This window comes from Ahaetulla prasina, chromosome 17, assembly GCF_028640845.1.
Source record: "Ahaetulla prasina isolate Xishuangbanna chromosome 17, ASM2864084v1, whole genome shotgun sequence".
Lineage (NCBI taxonomy): Eukaryota > Metazoa > Chordata > Lepidosauria > Squamata > Colubridae > Ahaetulla > Ahaetulla prasina.
This window is the reverse complement of record NC_080555.1, coordinates 10,453,569-10,469,734: the sequence shown is the minus strand read 5'-3', so window position 1 is coordinate 10,469,734 and position 16,166 is coordinate 10,453,569. Positions and strand designations below refer to the sequence as shown.

Sequence of the window (16,166 nt, the reverse complement as noted above, 5' to 3'; positions counted from 1 at the left end):
ATTTGTGCAAGTCGAGCTGTGTGTGCACGTGTGTGTGGCTGCCTAGCGTTCACTGCTGCCCCGTTGAGAATAGGCCACGGCCCGGGAGTTGGGGGCCCCTGTTCTAGCCCAACCCCTGCTCAAGGCAGAAGACCTTGTACCATTTCAATCAAATGGCCCTCCAATTCTTCTGTAAAACCTCCAGTGATGGAGGCACCCACAACTTCTAGTGGCAAGCTGTTCCACTGGTTAATTGTTCTAACTTCCACGTTGCTTCTCTCCTTGATTAGTTTCCATCCATTGTTTTTTGTCCTGCCTACAGGTGCTTTGGAGAATAGCTTGACTCTCTCTTCTTTGGGGCATATCTTCAAATACTGGAAGACTGCTATCATGTCATGCCTAAACTTTGTTAGACCAGAGTTCCCGCAAGTGGCGCAGTGGTTAGAGTGCTACTGCAGGCTACTTCTGCTGCATGCTGGCTGCCTGCAATTTGGCAGTTTGAATCTCACCAGGCTCAAGATCAACTCAGCCTTCCATCCTTCCGAAGTACAATGAGGACCCAGATCGTTGGGGGGGCAAGAGGCTGATTCTGTAAAGTGCTTAGAGAGGGCTGGAAAGGCACTGTGAAGTGGGATATAAGTAAATGCTATTGCTAAGTGCTGTATGGTTTAGCTTCAAGATTTTTGGACACCACATCCACACACAAATACACCCACACCCACATTGAAAACATCGGCTCCCCATCGTTCAGTTCTGCAGCTGCATCCTTCATCCAGTCTCACAAGTGTCACCCAAACCCAGGGTGGCTCAGCAGACTAAGTCTGTTTGTTATTAACACAGCTGCCTGCAACTACTGCAGGTTCGAGTCCCACCAGGCCCAAGGTTGAGTCAGCCTTCCATCCTTTATAAGGTAGGTAAAATGAGGACCCAGATTGTTGGGGGCAATAAAAATTGACTTTGTATATAATATACAAATGGATGAAGATTATTGCTTGACACAGTGTAAGCCGCCCTGAGTCTTCGGAGAAGGGCGGGATATAAATTCAAATAATAATAAAAAAAGACCAGGGGTGAAATGCTACCGGTTCGCACCGGTTTGGCTGATCTAGTAGTTTGGAGAACAATGGTGGCACAAGGCTCCGCCCACCCACCTGGTCGTCGTTACTTCCTGGTTTTAACCAGGAAGTAACCAGTTTTTTACCCTCTGCGCATGCGCAGAGGGTTCCACGCGCGCATGTGATGCGCGCCCGCGAGTACTTCCGAAACAGTAGGGAAGGTAAGTAGATTTCACCCCTGATCCAGACCCAAAAATTGAAGAAGAGGCAACACATGTGATCTGTGCAATTTAGGGTAATTTTATTCTCCTATTTCAAAGGCAAAGGCAGAGCTGTGGGGATTTGGGGATGAGATGGGAGCGCGATGGATTCCCCTTAGGGTGGGCGAGTGCGGAAGGTGGGTAGTTGCGTCTAAGTGATTATGTGGTTATTAGGGAAGGCGGGGGGTGGGTGGGCTTTCCTCCCAGAGCTGAGCATCAGATGGCCTGATCCTTCAAAGGTTTGGGTAACTCTTTACTTCCAGGGATTATAATGCAGTCCTGGCTGACGAAGGCTTTCTTTTCGGTTCTCATGTCGATGAAGAAACCGAAGGTGCAGTTCTGTTTCCAAAGACACCAAAGAAACCACAGAGTTATAAAATGGGGAGGGGTACCAGGTAAGGCATTGAGGCCGAGGCTTTGGATCAGGAAGTTAGCAAGAGAAGAGCTGGAACGGGGTCAAACGACACGACCCCTGGAAGACTGAACTGCTAAATTTGCACGATGCACCAAAGGCTGCGCGGTTTGTGGCAATGAGCCAGTCTGGCCATACGGCGAAGGCAGCAGGCTAGGAAGCAGGCGGTTGGGACTTCTAGTCCCGCCTTAGGGATGAAAGTCAACTTTGGGCCTATCACTAGGAGACGGTGAGTTCTAGTCCCACCTTAGGCATGAAAGCTACCTGGGTGACTTTGGGTCAATCACCAGGAGATGGTGAATTCTAGTCCTGCCTTAGAAATGAAAGCTGGGTGACTTTAGTTCAATCACCAGGAGACAGTGAGTTCTAGTTCTGCCTTACGCATGAACTTACGCTGTTCTGCCTTACGCATGAACTTACGCTGGCTGACTTTGGGCCAGTCACTATCTCTCAACCCTACCTACCTACCTTGCAGGATTGTTGTGGGGAAAATAGGAAGGTGTGTTGGTTATGTTCGCTGCCTTGAATTATTTGTCAAAATAATAGAGACAAGATACAAATCGATCGATCAATAATGTGCCACCAAACCCAGCCGGTTTGGTTAGGATTTCACTTATTTGGCGAATCCAGATAGCTTTTGCTAAGGAAGCTCCTGTCATTATTATTTATTATATGCCACCCATCCCAGAGATAAGGAGATTCTGAGCTGGGCAGCTACATAAATGTACAAAAAGGGCGAAGCCGGATCGCCGAGCCTTATTTCAATCATCCCCATTTAAAACCGAACATCGTTTTTTGCTAGGCTAGGGCCGATGGTTCAAAATTCGAACTCGCAACCGTTACCTCCTGTTTCGACTGCGGTAGAAGCTGGCAACCCTCCTTCTCCAGGTAGGCTCTGGAATATTCCACGGCAGCCTCTTCTCGCTCTTTGGTTTTGGTGCAGTTGGTCTCGGCTAAAAGCATCGTGACGTAGACCATGACGCCAATGGCTTTCTGGTGTCAAAGAAGAGGAAGAAGGAATCGCAATTCAGAAATGTGGATTTGGATCGCTGCATCTCTCTCTCACTCGCCCTTACAAATCCCAGGGAGATTTTGAACTGCGTTGGGATGCGTTCGGTCCGAACCCCAAAACTTTTAAGGGTTCGGTTACAGTTAAAAATGTAAGGGAGGGCCGCTTTGGACCATGTGCAGAGCGCCTTTTCAGTGTCAGCCACCAGGGAAGTAGAGTTTGTGCAATATTTGCACGCGCGTAGCAAAGAAACAAATTTTGATGGCGAGTAGACAAAGAAAAGAATAATTAGGGGCCTCTGGTGGCTCAACAGACTAATGCAGTCTGTTATTAACAGCAGCTGCTTGCAATTACTGCAGGTTCAAGTCCCACCAGGCCCAAGGTTGACTCAGCCTTCCATCCTTTATAAAATAATAAAATGAGGACCCAGATTGTTGGGGGCAATAAATTGACTCTGTATATAATATACAAATGGATGAAGACTATTGCTTGACATAGTGTAAGCCGCCCTGAATCTTCGGAGAAGGGCGGGATATAAATGCAAATAAAAAAAAATTAGGCTTTACATAAAAATGATGAGAGGGAGGGGGGAGGCTGCAGAGGCATTGGGCTAGAAACCAGGAGGCTGGGAGTTCTAGTCCTGCCTTAGGGGTGAAAATTGGCTGGGTGACTTTGAGTCAATCCCCAGGAGACTGGGAGTTCTAGTCCTATCTTAGGGGTGAAAATTGGCTTGGTGATTTTGAGTCAATCCCCAGGAGACTGGGAGTTCTAGTCCTGCCTTAGGCATGAAAGTTGGCTGAGTGACTGTGAGTCAATCCCCAGGAGACTGGGAGTTCTAGTCCTGCCTTAGGGGTGAAAATTGGCTGGGTGACTTTGAGTCAATCCCCAGGAGACTGGGAGTTCTAGTCCTACCTTAGGGGTGAAAATTGGCTGGGTGACTTTGAGTCAATCCCCAGGAGACTGGGAGTTCTAGTCCTGCCTTGGGGTGAAAATTGGCTGGGTGACTGTGAGTCAATCCCCAGGAGACTGGGAGTTCTAGTCCTGCCTTAGGCATGAAAGTTGGCTGAGTGACTGTGAGTCAATCCCCAGGAGACTGGGAGTTCTAGTCCCGCCTTAGGCGTGAAAATTGGCTGGGTGACTTTGAGTCAATCCCCAGGAGACTGGGAGTTCTAGTCCTGCCTTGGGGTGAAAATTGGCTGGGTGACTTTGAGTCAATCCCCAGGAGACTGGGAGTTCTAGTCCTACCTTAGGGGTGAAAATTGGCTGGGTGACTTTGAGTCAATCCCCAGGAGACTGGGAGTTCTAGTCCCGCCTTAGGCGTGAAAATTGGCTGGGTGACTGTGAGTCAATCCCCAGGAGACTGGGAGTTCTAGTCCCGCCTTAGGCATGAAAGTTGGCTGGGTGACTGTGAGTCAATCCCCAGGAGACTGGGAGTTGAAACTAACCAAGCTGTGCCAAGGTAGGCAGCCCTCGCTTTCCTGGATCTGGTTAGTCACAGGACGTGAACGAGTCCAAGAAGAGGTGAAGCTGTGTCTTCCCAATTTGAGTGGAGCATTTTAACCATTAAGCCCACTTCTCTGTTCTTTTACTTGTCACCTCTTGAACGGGAAAAGAATCTCTTGATAACTGGGGAAACCGAGTCATGGGTGCCCGGTGGAAAGAATCAATTAGGCCTCAAAAAAAAAAAAAGGAACAGGTTGCTTGGAGGATCTCTCTTGGGCCCTGGACCAAGCTGGCTGGTGGCTTTCCAACTGACTAAAATCACCCTCCTCTTCCTCACCCTGTCCAGGGTCTCCTGCTTGAGCGGGGGGCGGGGGGGCGGGCGGGGGGTTGGACTAGAAGACCTCCAAGGTCCCTGCCAGTTCTATTCTGATGGATTGATTGGTTGAAGTCGCCTCCCAAAGCCAACGATTCTCATCCTTTCATGCAACTTGAAATTAAATAGGCCTGGGAAGGCAGCCGGTTGGAGCCACACCTTCAAAGGAGCCGCCTCTGGGTATGATGGGCCTGGGCTGGGGATAATGGGGGTTGTAGTCTCAGCTTCCTGGAGGAGGCACCAGGACAGGAAGCAGAGAGGGTGGAGTTGGGTTGCACCTGCCACCTTAAGCCCTGAGATCTTTTCCTGCCAAAACTTGTTATAATAATTGGTATAATCTGATAATAGAGGAAGTCCTTGACTTACAACAGTTCGTTTCGTGACTGTTCAAAGTTACAACGGCGCTGAAAAAGGTGACTTACGACCGTGTTTCGCACTTGCGACACCTTGCAGCATCCCCTGCAAGGGGTTACGTGATCAGAATTCAGACGCTTGGCGACTGACTCGTATTTATGACGGTCGCCGCGTCCCGGGGTCACGTGATCCCCTTTTGTGCCCTTCCAACAAGCAAAATCAATGGGGAAGCCAGGTTCACTTAATGACCGGGTTCCTAACTTAACGACTGCGGTGATTCACTTAACCACCGCGGCAGGAAAGGTCATAAAACGGGTCAAAACCTCACTTCTCAACTATCTTGCTCAGCCTGGGAAATGTTGGGCTCCATCGTGGTCCGAAGTTGAGGCCTGCCTGTAATACTTGGTATGATAGACTCAACGACCTATCCTTTGAGAGCTACAGTGGTGGGTATTCAGCCGGTTCTATCCGGTTCGCGTGAACCGGTTGCCGTGGCTGCGGGAGGCTCCGCCCACCCACCCGGATGTCATCACGTCCCGTTGTTGATGCTCTGCGCATGCGCAGAAGGTCCTGCGCACACGCAGTGGTGTCGCGCGCGTGCTCGCGTTCGCAAACCAGCAGCGAAGGTAAGTGGATACCACCGCTGGATAGGTAGTACTTTGTAAGTACGGTAAATGAAGGGGCTTCGGCTGGCCCGGGCGCTTTCTGCTCACCTTGAATTCCGGCTGACCATCCTCCAGAGGTTTGTAGTAGGTTCCCTCGCTTCCTTGATTGAACTGGGCGACGGCTTTCTCCTTCCTGTAGTGAGGCACAGCCTGGGAGGTTTGAGCTGCTAGTTCCTCTACGTTCTGTTGCTCGAACTTCGCCCAGAGCTCGTAATATTCACTGGAGCCCGGATTAAATTCTAGCAACTCTCTGAAATAGTGGCGCCTCTTTTTAGGACGTTTTTTCCCGGCGTGGGAATCCTTGTTTTCGTCAGCCTCTTCTTCTTCTTCTTCTTCTTCTTCTTCTTCTTCTTCTTCTTCTTCTACATGGGAATGCTGCTTCTTGCAACATTCTTCATCTTTGGGATGATGCCTCTTCTCGCAACAGCACTCCTCTTCCTCGTGGTGGCACCTACAACATTCCTCCACGCGGTGATGCCTCTTTTCACAGTGACACTCCTCTTCGGAAGAATCTTCCTCTTCCTTGTCGTGTCTCCCTTCCACTGTAACCACGGCCAGCAGCAAAGCGCAGCCGAGAAGGACCAGCTGTAAACCCAGCCAGGACCTTCTCATGGTGGCCAGGAGATGCTGAAAGAAGCCAACGATCCCGGCTGGAGGACGGAGGCTGATATACTTCTCAGGGAGCCCTGCCCCTCGGTTGGCTCTGCCCATCAGCTGGAAGAGCCCGTCTCCTTGAAGTCAGGTCCGCCCCATTGGCAAGATCTGGGAGGCAGGGAAGGCTGAAGGGCATTTCATTGTTTTGTCCCTCGTGATTCCAAGGGGACATCACCGTAGAAGTCAAGGCACCATAGGCAATGGCTTCATCTCTACAACAGATTTGCAATGTTAGAAGGGGCCCTGGAGGTCTTCTAGTCCAACCCCCTGTACAAGCAAAAGACCCTGTACCGTTCCAGACAAGTGGCTGTCCTGTCTCTTCTTAAAAGCCTCCAGTGTTGGAGCACCCACAAGTTCTGGAGGCAAACAGTTCCACAGGTTAATTGTTCTCACAATCAGAATATTTCTCCTTAGTTCCAGGTTGCTTCTCTCCTTGATTAGTTTCCACCCGTTGCTTCTTGTCCTGCCCTCAGGTGCTTTGGAGAAGAACTTGACTCCCTCTTCTTTGGGGCAACCCCTGAGATATTGGAAGACTGCTATCATGTCTCCCCTAGTCCTTCTTTTCATCAAACTAGACATACACTCAATTCCTGCAACCAAGGAAGGAAGGAAGGAAGGAAGGAAGGGTATGGAGGAAGGGAGGGAGGGAGGAAGAGAAAGGAAAGAAGATAGAAAGGAAGAAAAGAAAGGAAGGAAGAAAGGAAGGAAGAAAGGAAAGAAAAATAGGAAGGGAGGAATTAGTTAGAGAGAAAACATGAATGAGAGACGGATTGGGGAAGAGAAGGAAGGAAAGGAAAGGAAAGGAAAGGAAAGGAAAGGAAAGGAAAGGAAAGGAAAGGAAAGGAAAGGAAAGGAAAGGAGAGGAGAGGAGAGGAGAGGAGAGGAGCTAGAGAAAGAAGAAAGGCAGCCAGGAAAGGAGGAAAGGGAGAAGGAAGGAAGGAAAAAATGGAGGAATTAGGTAGAAGAAAACAGGAATAAAATAGGATTCAAGAGAAAAGGAAGGAAGGAAGGAAGGAAGGAAGGAAGGAAGGAAGGAAGGAAGGAAGGAAGGAAGGAAGGAAGGATTTTCAAATTAGCTCAGAATTCTCTGTGCCGTGAAGTCCTTGGTATTCTCTGTGCTGGCTGTCCCTGACCTCTTCCCATTGGATGCTTACCTAGCTGGAGATACTGGGATCTGAATGTGGGATCTTCTACCCATGAAGAAGACACCTGGGACACTGAGGGAGCCACAGTCTCATTGCTGAAATCCTCCCAAACATTCTCCCTTCCCTCTTTGATCTCTTGACAGTGGATCACTTTTCTTGGCCACCATTCTCAAAAATCTTCTGTTTTGAACTTTCTGCCAGCCTGATTTTGGGGGCCGCTCAGATTGCTCGCCTCCCTCTGGACAGGATATTATTATTTCTGGCGAGGGGACCCTTCCCTGGGCCAGACTACTTCGAAGTCATTGAAGGACCAGAAGTAAGAAGCCCCTTGAGAAGGTTTGTGTTTTTTAAAAAGGAGCCAAAGATAATAATAATAATAGTAATAATAAAGACAGTCAGTCCCAAACAATGAAGAAGGGCCTTCATTTCTGAAAGACCCAATTCACCTGGGCTTGACTTGGCCAGAGCTAATTTTAAGCACATTAGAGATAACCAATGCACACATATTCCAACCGGCCAAGAAAAATCTCTGGTGACTTGGAAAAATATTGGGTTATTGTCCCAAAGGTTCCTTTTCTTCATCTTTAGGGCGTGAAAAGACACCTGTAAAAACCCCTGCTTAAAATGTCTGTTCCAACACACTCAGGCGCACGCACATCCTTCCCCAGGTCTAATCTTTTAATCCCTTTCCACCCGTTTCATCTTCCAGAGGGGTCAGGGAAAATAATGTCTAAACTTAATTTCTCTTTGTTGTTCTTTTTTCAGCAAGAAAAAACAAAAACAAAAGTGCCGAGAAGTTTCTTTGTGAGGACAATGTACCTCTCTCAGAAATTTTAGGTGGGCGTGGAAGGCCGTGGTAGGATTTGACATACAAACCAGAAGGATGAGACATGTCATCGTTTCTCTTCTAAAAGGGCCATTTTTTCTGTCTACACCCAGAATGTCAAATTTATTTATTTAACTTATAATTTAAAGGGGGGAAAAAAAACATTCTAATCGGATGGCTTTGGCGGCATTTAAAATCTCTAAATTGGTCTGAATGAGCCAGTCAAGCAAAGCTGACTTATCTCTCTTGTGTAATTGAATGAATATATTTGAATTTTGGCTTAATTCAAAGCCGGGGGCGGGAAATGTGAGAATTGGGTTTCGAAGGCTGGTTCCGGGATGACCTACCCAAAGATATCAATTCAGTGGTGAAATCTGAACCGGTTTATTACCGGTTCGCTGGCTGCGTGTGCATGGTTTGCACCACGCAGCAAATGCGAGGCGTGTGCGCACATGCAATGCACACCAAAAGGAGGCATGGGGTAAGGTGAACAGTGCGCCGGGTGTGTGTGTGATCAGCTGTGGTGCACGATCTTTTTTTTTTTACTTTTAAACGCATTTTTTTACAAGCTATTCAGCCAAATAGGTTGTAAAAAATGCTTTTAAAGGTTAAAAAAAAAGGCTCTGATGATCAGGCAGCTCAGCTGGGTTTGTCAGAGCCTTTTTTTTTTACCTTTTAAAAGCATTTTTTAAAAGAACCGGCAAGCTGGCAGGTGGGCAATTGGGTGGGCACGGGCAGGGGGGTGGTGTCAGGGATTTTTGCTATCGGTTCTCCGAACCACCCGCCGCCATCGCTACCGGATTGGCCGATCCGGTATGAACCAGGAGCATTTCACCCTTGCATCAGTTGTGGGGTCAGATCCATGCCTACGGAGGGGAAGGCACGTGACTGGACCAAAGAAAAGGAATTTCAGGACCAACCAAAGTCTTTTTTTAAAGGAGTGCCATTCGATTGTCCAGCCTGAGATGCCTTCACCAAATGAACGTTTCCCTTTCGGGAAGTGTTCAAGGGAGGTGGAGCTGTCTGAACTTGGGGAGGGGGTGGAGCCACTGAACCTATATCAGTCAGTGCCCCCCACCCCCAGCTCGCCCATTGCTGCTCAAGGAGTTGTGGTGTTGACTTTGGCACCATGGGAGGCTACTGGAAGTTGGTCTTTGTCTGCTGCCTACTTGTCCAACATCTTTCAGCAGAGGAGTCGATGAAAGACAACTCAACCTCCGCGGCGAACAACAACTCGACCTCTGTGGCGAACCGAGACGAAGAGCTGGAGAAGAACATCGGGCAACGAATCGCTTCCCTGCAGGAAATGGGGCAGGATGAAATGCGCAACTTTGCCGACCTCGCCTTGCAAAATTTTAACACGCGGGAAGGGTCCCTGTTCACAACCTTGGGGGATGCAACCGTGAAGGTCAAGGTAAGTAGCGTATTGAAGCCACTGAGATAGTCTCCGTTTGATGATTGTTTCGGTGAGGATTGTAGCCATGTGGGGCCATTTAGCACCCTCTCACCCCACAGGAAGTCTGGGGGGATAGTTCCCATAATTCCCGGTCTTGTCAGTTGCAGAATTAGAGACTTTGCAATCCAACCCAACCAGCTGAGGAACTGTCATATCCATTCATATGAATACACCAACGCAGACTTAAAATCTAAACAGGGAGAAATGAACTACAGGAGAAGCAGACAGGGGTATACAATTGTTTAGTGGCCAGTCACTAAACCGTTGTTGAGCATGACGTGGTTGCTTGCTCTGATGCCGTTCACACATGGGATGGCTTCACACAATAACCCTGAACCTGGTTTAGGTTTTCAAGTCACAGTGGGCAAACCAGAATCCTCCACAATATGATTTACAAGGATTCCAGGTTCACCAAACATTCCAGGACAAAAGGTGAATTCTGACATTGGATTGCAGCCAGTGGTGAAATCCAATTTTTTTTTTAATACCGGTTCTGTGGGCGTGGCTTGGTGAGCATGGCAGGGGAAGGATATTGCAAAATCCCCATTCCCACCCCACTCTGGGGCCAGCCAGAGGTGATATTTGCCGGTTCTCTGAACTGCTCAAAATTTCCGCTATCGGTTCTCCAGAACCTGTCAGAACCTGCTGGATTTCACCCCTGATTGCAACCCAGTCACCCCAGACCCATCTTAGCCAAGCCTAGCAGGTTGAACAATCTTCATTCCTGGGGGGCGGGGGAACGGGACTCTGCAAGGATGCAGTGGTGGGTTGCTATCGGTTCGAGCGAATTGGTAGCAGTGGCAGCGGGAGGCTCCGCCCACCCGCCCAGACATCATCAAAAATGCTCTGCACATGCTCCCGAAAGCGAACCATAGCGAAGGTAAGTGGAACCCACCACTACAAGGATATAATTTTGCCTGTTTTCCCCGTGATTTCTACATGGTGATGGAAAAGCACTTTTCACATGCTGACAAACATTTAATGAGAGGGATCTTGGAGTCCTAGTGGACAGCCATGGATATGAGCCAGCCGTGTGCAGCAGCTGCTAAAAAATCCAACACAGTTCTGGGCTGCATAAACAGAGGGATAGAATCAAGATCACGTGAAGTGTTAATACCACTTTATAATGCCTTGGTAAGGCCACACATGGAATATTGCATCCAGTTTTGGTCGCCACAATGTAAAAAAGATGCTGAGACTCTAGAAAGAGTGCAGAGAAGAGCAACAAAGATGATTAGGGGACTGGAGGCTAAAACATATGAAGAACGGTTGCAGGAACTGGGTATGTCTAGTTTAAGGAAAAGAAGGACTAGGGGACACATGATAGCAGTCTTCCAATATCTCAGGGGCTGCCACAAAGAAGAGAGAGTCAAGCTATTCTCCAAAGCATCTGAAGGCAGAACAAGAAGCAATGGGTGGAAACTAATCAAGGAGAGAAGCAACTTAGAACTAAGGGGAAATTTCCTAATAGTTAGAACAATTAATAAGTGGAACAACTGGCCTGCAGAAGTTGTGAATGCTCCAACCCTGAAAAATTTAAGAAAATGTTGGATAACCATCTGTCTGAGATGGTGTAGGGTTTCCTGCCTGGGCAGGGGGTTGGACTAGAAGACCTCCAGGGTCCCTTCCAACTCTGTTATTGTTGTTGTTGTTATTATTATTATTTTTTTTGGTTTACATTTATATCCCGCCCTTCTCCGAAGACTCAGGGCGGCTTACAGTGTATAAGGCAATAGTCTCATTCTATTTGTATATTTACAAAGTCAACTTATTGCCCCCCCAACAATCTGGGTCCTCATTTTACCTACCTTATAAAGGATGGAAGGCTGAGTCAACCTTGGACCTGGTGGGACTTGAACTTGCAGTAATTGCAAGCAGCTGTGTTCTAATAACAGGCTTCTTACAGCCTGAGCCACACCGCGGCCCCATTATTATTATTATTATTATTTCCTGCTTGGAAGGGAGTGGTCGAAGCAGTCAAGATGGTGGCTGTGATTGCATACTTGTGGGTGCCATCTTGACGTTTTTGACCTCTCTCCCCGAGGATAACTTTGCCCTTTGGGGAGCATCTCACAGTCAAAACACCCCTGATTGTTTTCCTAGAAAGCTGTTGGATCCATGGTGACCCTGCGGATGACTGTGGAAAAGACCAACTGCACCAAAAAAGACGTGAAACCTCCTCGCAGCTTTGACGATTTATTGGACTCTGAAAACGAAGAACCCCGCCCGAAATATTGCGGGCCACTTGATGGTCATGACAAGGAGGTGAGGAAACAGGGTCTGGTCTTTAATTGAACCCCAAGCCGGGAAAACTCGGCAGAGTGACGCCTTCCCGCGACAGGATCCCCGGCAAACTGATCCATTTTTAATTATTTTAGATATTTTAAAGTCCGCCTTTTATAGTTTTTCTAAATGACTTAAGGCAGGAACGTATCTAAGAGTCCTTCTTCCTTCTATCTTCCCCAAAACAACAACAACAACCCTGTAAGGTGGGTTGGGCTGAGAGACAGATTGGACGAAGCCGGCTTTCGTGCCTATTGCCTAAGGTAGAACTAGAACTCAAGGCCTCGGAATGATTGGGCCAAAGTCATCCAATTGGCTTTCGTGCCTAAGGTGGGACTAGAACTCACTGTCCCCTGGTTTCTAGCCCGATGAATTAACCACTAGATCAAGGCAGGAGTGGGCCGCTAGAGATTTGCAAGGGTTCGGGAGAACCTCTAGCTAAGATTCTGTGCCATTCGGAGAGTCCTCAAATCCCACTCCTGGCTGGCCCCGCCCACCCCACCCCTCCCAGGAGTCCCCACGTGGCCCGTTTTGAATGCAGGTAAGAGCAGGCTATACGCGGAGACTCGCGGAGGGCAAAAAACGGGCCTACCGGAAGTTCGGGAAAGCCAGAATAGGTTGTAAAAAAATGCTTTTAAAAGTTAAAAAAAAAAAGGCCCTGGCGATCACGCGGCTCAGCCGTGATCGTCAGAGTCTTTTTTTTTTACCTTTTAAAAGCATTTTTTTACAACCTATTTGAGCCGAATAGGTTGTAAAAAAATGCTTTTAAAAGTAAAAAAAAAGGCTCTGACGATTGCGCGACTCAGCTGGGATTGTCAGAGGCTTTTTAAAATCTTTTTTAAAGAAGCGACAAGTGGGGAAGCAGGTGACCGGGCGATTGGGTGGGCATGGGCGGAGGGTGGGTGGGCAGGGATTTTTGCTAGTGGTTCTCCGAACCACCCGCTGCCATGGCTGATCCGGTCCGAACTGGGAGCATTTCACCCGAGAGAACCCCTTGTTAAAATTTTTGAAGCCCACCCCTGGACCAGGTCTCCAACCTTGGCAACTTTAAGATTTGTGGACTTCAACTCTCAGAATTCCTCAGCCAGCAAACTTGGCAAACTTTAAGTCTTGTGGACTTCAACTCCCAGAATTCTCCATCCAGCATGGCTGGCTGAGGAATTCTGGGAGTTGAAGTCCACAAATCTTAAAGTTACCGAAGTTGGAGACCTCTGCACTAGACTGTGCAATGTGCCTGTTAACCTGTTTTCTGGAGGCTGAACTCTGGATTTACACTCACTCACTCACTCTATTTATTTATTTATTTATTTAATCTACAGCAGGGTTTCTCAAAATTTGGTCCTAGGACCCTGGGAAATCCCAAGATCCTCTTAGGGTTCCGTAAAATCCAAATTATTTGCAAGCCCAAGTTGAAAAATAACACAAAATGGGTAGTCCTCGACTTACAACAGTTCCTTTAGTGACCGTTCACAGTGACTGAAAAAAGTGACTTGCGTGACCATTTTTCACACTTAAGGACCGTCGCAGCATCCCCATGGTCCTGTGACCAAAATTCAGATGCTTGGCAATGGACTCATATTTATGACGGTTGCAACGTCCCGGGGTCACGTGATCCCCTTTTTGCGACCTTTAGACAAACGTAGTCAATGGGGAAGCCAGATTCGCTTAACAACCGTGTTACTAATTTAACAACTGCCATGATTCACTTAACAACCGTGGCATGAAAGGTAGCAAAACTCACCTGACAACTAACTTGCTTAGCAACAGAAATTACGGGCCCACTTGCGGTCGTAAGTTGAGGACTGCCTGTAATGTACAGAAATGCATTAAATTAGAGAAACCGGGTTCCAAACGCAATTATTATTATTATTATTTATTAGATTTCTATACCGCCCTTCTCCCGAAGGACTCAGGGCGGTGTACAGCCAAAATAAAAACAAACAATTCAATATACAGTTAAAACAAGAGTTAAAAAACTTATTACACAATTGGCCTAAAACTTTAAAAAACGTTTAAAATTCTAAAAATCCATTAAAATTCATAATATAAATTTAAAAACCAACAAAATTTAAGCCAGCCCTGCGCGAATAAATAAATGTGTTTTCAGTTCGCGGCAGAAGGTTCGAAGGTCAGATATTTGGCGCAAACCAGGGGGAAGTTCGTTCCAGAGGGTAGGTGCTCCCACAGAGAAGGATCTTCCTCTGGGGGCCGCCAGCCGACATTGTTTGGCGGACGGCACCCTGAGAAGTCCCTCTCTGTGCGAGCGCACGGGTCGGTGGGAGGCATGGGGTAACAGTAGGCGGTCCCGTAAGTACCCGGGCCCTAAGCCATGGAGCGCTTTAAAGGTAGTAACCAGAACCTTGAAGTGCACCCGAAAGACCACAGGCAGCCAGTGCAGTCTGCGCAGGAGTGGTGTTACATGGGAGCTACGTGGAGCTCCCTCTATCACCGGCGCAGCTGCATTCTGGACTAGCTGAAGCCTCCGGGTGCACCTCAAGGGGAGCCCCATGTAGAGAGCATTACAATAATCCAATGCATTGAGCAGCGTGTTTAAAATGGCTCTTGCTCACCTTTTGGGGGGAAAAACTTTCAAGAAAAAATTGGACGTTCATTTTTCCAGAATTGCGTTCACTTCTCCTGCCTTGAGTTTTGATTCCACTATCATGACCCCCTTAGAATCAGAGATGGAAGGGACCAACCGCCTGCGTTTTTATGTTCCCAGGCATGAGTGACACTTATTTTATGTACCAGCCCATTTGCGATTGTGATGGGAAACTTTTTACCGCACATCAAACTTTCTAACTTGTTCCTTGGTTTTCCCTCCCCACCTCCCTCTCTCCCTTTTCTATTTTCAGCAACTGGACTGCAAATTTGACATTTTCAAAGATGAAAGGTGTTACCGTGAGGTTGTAGTGAGCCATGACTGTAAGCCAGTTAAAGTAGTCGGTAGGGAAATTTTTACTCATGGAACTATGAAATTCGATTGAAAGTGAATCCGATGAAGCAAGCTGGAAAACCAAGCCAAAGAAAGAAGATGCCTGCTGTTGCCCCACCTCGTGCTAGAATCGCCGGTAGCCCCCTCTTGCTCCCCTTGTCCTGAAATAGGAGAATAAAATAAACGCTTAGCCATGCGACTGACCGGCTGTGTCTCCCGCCTCTGCTCCTTGCAAGCTTCTATTTCTTTCCCAACCTTTGCAACTGCAGAAGTGGTCAACGGCCCCCTAAACAAGACCCTGCAAGTGATTGGAGAGCATCTGTTAGCCTTTGATTCCAGGGGTTCAATGGAGTTGATAGACGGTGGGATGCCAACAACGGAAGGATTAAATTTAGACCCACACAGACCCAGCCATGCAAGTTAGTCCTGTCATGGGGACTCTTACACCCAGTCAATCAAATCCTTCTCGCCCTTGCAATTTTCCAAGGAAAAAAAAAGAGTCAAAAAGAGCTGAAAAACAAAATATCCAAGGTGATGCATTATAGGTAGTCCTCGATTTACAACCGTTCATTTAGTGACCGTTTGCCAGCCATCCCAACTTGGAAAGTTAGAAAAGAAAGGCTCTCGGCTCCATTCTTAGTGAAAGTACTGTAGAAAGTTAGCACCCAGCCCTCACCTATAAGAATGAAATATTTTGAGAAATATTGAAAAGGCCGAATATTATATTTTCCTGGATGAGAAATGGAGAAACACGCTCTTGGAAAGCAGCTCCCTTAATAGCCTACAGCAGATGTCAGCACTTAAGAGATAGCTAGTTCTATTCACGGGCAAAAATTCCCTGCAACAAGGTTTGAACAAAGGTAGGATTAGCCCTCAGCCACAATAGGAATTGCCCAACAAGCCCCTTCATTGCATCAGCCCAAACTTCAACCAAACCTAGCTCAGACAAACATGACCCCTACAGGGCCTCGTGGGAGTCTGACAACAGCCAATAGAATACTTGTTCTTGCACAGGAACAGGAAGTTCAAGTGCAAAGCCCAAGAGAAGGTATAAAACCCCCTCACTCTCAACTCCATGTGGTCAGCTGCCCCAGAAGCACCCATGCGGTTCTGCTTCATCATTAAATCTTCTTTCCAATCAGACTCCATGTTTCCAGTGTCTTTCTCCCGGCTTGTAACTGAACCAGATGGAGATTTCTTCCAACAGTACACTTTACCAAAGCCAAGCGGTTACAGCGTGGCAAAGCCGAATCTGGTTTTTCCCCACCCAAAACATCTGGTTAACTCTTCCCTTCTTCCCTTGCCAATCCCTTGCCT

At 47.7% G+C, this 16,166-nt stretch overlaps 1 protein-coding gene across 2 annotated transcripts in view; it reads right to left on the bottom strand.

Annotated features, from left to right (window-relative positions):
• Positions 1 to 1,396: 1,396 nt before the first annotated feature.
• The window catches only part of TMEM79 (transmembrane protein 79), a 49,687-nt gene continuing 34,917 nt past the window's right edge, over positions 1,397 to 16,166 (bottom strand). Inside the window, exons 5-6 of one of the 2 annotated variants that reach the window (XM_058160680.1) lie at positions 2,550 to 2,699; positions 1,397 to 1,633 (exon numbers count right to left, since the gene is read on the bottom strand). In XM_058160680.1, coding sequence (XP_058016663.1) covers positions 1,548 to 1,633; positions 2,550 to 2,699 — 236 coding nt within the window. In that variant the 3' untranslated portion in view covers positions 1,397 to 1,547. Of the gene's footprint in view, positions 1,634 to 2,549; positions 2,700 to 13,655; positions 13,721 to 16,166 lie in introns of those variants that run through there. The other variant, XM_058160682.1, reaches the window with a different exon arrangement.